Source organism: Sinocyclocheilus anshuiensis, unplaced genomic scaffold (genome assembly GCF_001515605.1).
Source record: "Sinocyclocheilus anshuiensis isolate Anshui unplaced genomic scaffold, SAMN03320099.WGS_v1.1 scaffold1081, whole genome shotgun sequence".
Lineage (NCBI taxonomy): Eukaryota > Metazoa > Chordata > Actinopteri > Cypriniformes > Cyprinidae > Sinocyclocheilus > Sinocyclocheilus anshuiensis.
The window spans coordinates 111,698-116,356 of record NW_015555831.1 but is presented as its reverse complement, the minus strand read 5'-3'; the positions used below and the strand labels follow the sequence as shown (position 1 = coordinate 116,356).

At 36.6% G+C, this 4,659-nt stretch overlaps 1 protein-coding gene across 1 annotated transcript in view; it reads left to right on the top strand.

The window, feature by feature from the left end:
• Positions 1–4,659, top strand: part of LOC107675388 (probable E3 ubiquitin-protein ligase HECTD4) — a 110,480-nt gene that overhangs the window by 28,817 nt on the left and 77,004 nt on the right. Inside the window, exons 20-24 of the mRNA XM_016469699.1 lie at positions 144–232; positions 341–545; positions 630–749; positions 1,300–1,404; positions 3,658–3,821. Of these exons, the coding sequence (XP_016325185.1) occupies positions 144–232; positions 341–545; positions 630–749; positions 1,300–1,404; positions 3,658–3,821 (683 nt within the window). The remainder of the gene's footprint in view (positions 1–143; positions 233–340; positions 546–629; positions 750–1,299; positions 1,405–3,657; positions 3,822–4,659) is intronic.

Sequence of the window (4,659 nt, the reverse complement as noted above, 5' to 3'; positions counted from 1 at the left end):
TTTAATGCATGCTTATTGAAAAAAAGCCCCCCCCCCCCCATTTATAATAAAAAAAAAAAACCTAGGATTTTCCAAGTTAAAATAATAAATCATGACCCGTTGACATTGTTGTATTGACTGCTCTGTGTCTGTCTATCCAACAGACTGCTTTGCTGCTGAAGACACATTCACCATTATTTGTTGAGAATTCGCCGCTAAATCAAAGCTCCAATCCACCCTCATTAAATGACAGGTACATTATTTATAAACTTTTCCAGTTTTGTAGTTTTTTTATTATATCAAAAGAAACACGTTGGACAAAAGCATCTAGATTATTCAAACCAAAAAAATGAAATTTCAGTTTCCAGATTCTGGAAGAGAGAGAGGAGCCGGGCTTTCTGACCGGCCTGAAGATCCCTGCCCCATGGGCTGCTGGGAAAACAGTGGAAACCGCTCATCCGGTGCGAGATAACTACAAGTTTAAAGAAACCGTGCACATCCCTGGAGCTCGGTGTCTCTACCTCCGCTTTGACCCTCGCTGCTCCTCACAATACGACTATGACAAGGTTTCACGTTTCTGCTGTTCTCATTCACAGTGGAATGAAAGTGTCATGTTGAATATTCACACTCGCAATTCTCTTGTCATTCAGCTGGTGGTTTACGCCGGACCAAACACGAATAGTCGTAAAGTGAGCGAGTATGGAGGAAACACCATGGGTTACGGTAGCCGCAGTGTCTTAGGAACTGGATGGCCCAAAGATCTGGTCAAGGTGAGGATATCTGATACAATGCTTTCAGGAAAAGCCTGCTGGGCTCTTAATGAAGTCCAATGCTTAAAGGAACACTCCACTATTTTTGAAAATAGGCTCATTTTCCAACTCCCCTAGAGTTAAACAGTTCAGTTTTACCGTTTTCTAATCCATTCAGCCGATCTCCGGGTCTGGCGGTAGCACTTTTAGCTGTAGCTTAGCATAGATCATTGAATCTGATTAGACCGTTAGCATCTCTCTCAAAAATGACCAGAGAGTTTCTATATATTTCCTATTTATGACTGGTTTTGTGCTCCAGGGTCATATATATAATACTGTACGTTTTTCTACCTTAATTCTACTTATTTAATTTTTCTAGATGTATATTACTTTGTTTTTATTTAATTGTATTTATACACCAGAGAATAGAGAGGAATAATTAAGTATGTGTGTATGTAACTAACTAGTGCTTCTGGAAATCATGATGAATAAGTGAATAAAGCACATTCTGATTCATTCAGACAATCTACAGATATTAAATATCACTGCTTCTAATCTGTTGTATTTTCAGGTGGAAGGAGATACTGTGACGTTCTCTTTTGAGATGAGAAGCGGACGCGAGCACAACACCCCAGATAAAGCCATGTGGGGTTTCTCATGCACTGTCCGAGCACAGGTACCGAGCTTTTAAATGCATCCCAATCATAACATTTACAGTGAAAAAATTAAACGCCTAGTAGAAGTTAATTTACTTCGTTCAACAAATGTGTTTTCCAACAAACATCCTGGTTGCAGGGTTATTATTATATACTAAAACTATACGAAAAAACTGTATTAAAACTTTAATGTATAGGAAAACTATTGAGATTGTGCTAATTATTTGATTTTCATTTAAACAAACGCATATTGGAATGTATAATAAAACGGAGAGTTCCGGTCCTTGATTCTGATTGGCTGAGCCACGTTCGAAGCTGTTGTAAATTACTCTACAAACACACACCTTTGTTTACTTCTGTGTGTTGCTCTGCAACCACTTTGTTGCAACCACATCTGTTTCTGAGGAACTACATTGTTTGGCGGAAGAATACTGTTTTTATTAATATCATTACACTTTATTTGCTCTGTTTTATTCTGTGAGACCTAACTACGTATATGGAATAACCGTTTTATAAAAGCAATAATCCCTGTGAAGCCGTGGTTTACAGTGAATTTATAACGGCTAAGGGGGTTTTAGGCACTTATTGCTTTATTAAGGATTTGCCAATCACAAAAGTGATGGAATCAATTATAGTTTATCAATCCAAAAGTATAAATTAAACTGACTAATGCATGGACGTATTTAAATTATTTACTTTGTTTATAAAGTATAGTTTAAAATACTTAACTGGTTGCTAACGTATGGTCAGCTGCAAAATTACATGTTTTAACTGATTTGGTAGATGGATCAAAGAAAAGTGTAAAAATTCAAAAGCATATATAATTTTATTGTTATTCAAAAAGTTTAAATACATCTGCCATATTTTACAATAAAGTCCCATTTGTTAATGCTTTAGCTAACGGCGACCAATATATTTTACCAATATCATATATTTAATTTTATAGCTTTGTGGACATCAAAAACACACTATGGAGTTTGGGGCTCAGCAAAAACATTAAATTGAATTTTAAAGGGAAATTTAAAATAAAATTAGGGCTGTTGAGTGATTAATTTGTTATTTAATCTAATTCATTACATGATGTGCCAATTAATTAGTCTAATTAATGGCAAATTAATCACACATCAATTTTGGCTGAGAAATAACCCCCCAAAAGATTATTTTAAGCCAGTATTGTGTTTTAAAGCATTGAATAGACAAATAATTATAATAAATGGGTATTCATGAGTTTTTTTTTTTTTTTTTTTAAATGAGTGAGTCATTCAGGTATTTATGCAACCAATTAATTCAAATGATAGATTAATTCACTGTCTTTATTAATGGGTCGCACTGAATCATTTGCTCGCTCGATTTGTTCAAAACTGCTCTTTATGCGTGGGTCACTGAATCATTCAGTAACAAAACAGCGCTGTGTGTTGCTCAAAGATGCACGGCTTTTCTGCTGTGGCTTTGTTGGTGAAATTGAGCAAAACGGATACTACTGATAATATTGTGTCTTAAATGTAACAATATTAACTTATTTGTGACCCTGGACCACAAAACCTAAAGTCTTAAGTGTCAATTATTCAAAATTGAGATTTATGCATCATCTGAAAGCTGAATAAATAAGCTGTCCATTGATGTATGGTTTGTTAGGATAGGACAAGATTTGGCTGAGATACAACTATTTGAAAACTGGAACCAAAAAAATCTAAATATTGAGAAAATCACCTTTAAAGCTGTCCAAATGAAGTTCTTAACAATGCATATTACTAATCAAAAATGTAGTTTTAATATATTTATGGTAAGAAATTCACAAGATATCTTTATGGAACATGATCTTTACTTAATATCCTAATGATTTTTGGCATAAAAGAAAAATCAATAATTTTGACCCATACAATGTATTTTTGGCTATTGCTACAAATATACCCCAGCGACTTAAGACTGCTTTTGTGCTCCAGGGTCACATATATTGAACTGCTGAATAAAATTAATATCACAATTGCTGTCGTGCAGATGTTTAGAAAAAAAAAAAACTGCGCTCTTGCTTGTGTGAGATTGCTAAACTATATCATATGATAAGAGGGGCATTTTTTGCGCTCATATCTTGAATTTGAGGGCATATAACTGCATTGTGATAGGCTGCATCACACAGTCAGTCGTCCTGCATCATGTTCATCAGCAACCGCATCAATGTTAAATCTTGTGTTATTTTCCTCATAATTATTCGCACCAAATTAACGTGTTAAATCAACTTTAATAAGCTTGCTTGTTTGCACTGATTGTTTCAGGAGTCGTCTGAGGATGTGTCGGGTGGCCTACCCTTCCTGGCTGATCTAGCTCTGGGTTTATCGGTGCTGGCCTGCGCCATGTTACGCATCCTCTATAACGGCCCCGATATCACACGAGAGGAGGAGGCCTGCCACGACCTGCTCTGCTCCAAACTACTGCAGAGGTGTGCCGCACATAAACACTGTAGCAGCAGTTCTGTAGTGCTTGTGAATGTGCGGGAAAATCCAGCGAATGCAAGCTTCCCATATTAGCTGCTTTTACAGGATTTCTAGTCATTATTTTGTCCCTATAGGGAAAGTAAGTTTGCAATTTTCCCTTGAGATTTGGAGCCAAATTACAGGGGGGTAAAGATGACTTTAGAAAGATCGCAGCATCATGTTATTTTTACACAGAGATTGGAAAGTCTGTTAGTAAAATCTGTTGAATTTATATCCTTCTAGATTTTGGTTCTTAAAAAACATTTATTTTGGTATCTTCATTTTTAAAGGGATAGTTCACCCAAAAATGAAAATTCTGTCATTAATTACTCACCCTCGTGTTGTTCGAAACCCGTAAGACCTTCGTTCATCTTCAGAACACAATTTAAGATATTTTTGATGAAATCTGAGGGCTCTCTGACCCTCCCATAGACAGCAAGGTAACTACCACGTTCAAGGTCCAGAAAAGTACCAAGATGATCGACAAAGTAGTTCTTGTGACATCAGTGGTTTAACTGTAAAGCTACGAAGCTACGAGAATACTTTTTTGCGCAAAGAAAACAAAAATAACGACTTTATTCCACATTTTCGTCTCTACTGCATCACTTTGGGCGTGCGTTCACGACAGTATCACAGTATCAGTGTGGCGGCGCCGGATCTGGGTCAGCGCAGAATACTTCTATTTGCGCAAAAACGTATTCTCGTAGCTTCGTAGCATTACAGTTAAACCACTGATGTCACACGGACTACTTTGTCGATCATCTTGGTACTTTTGCTGTCTATGGGAGGGTCAGAGAGCCCTCA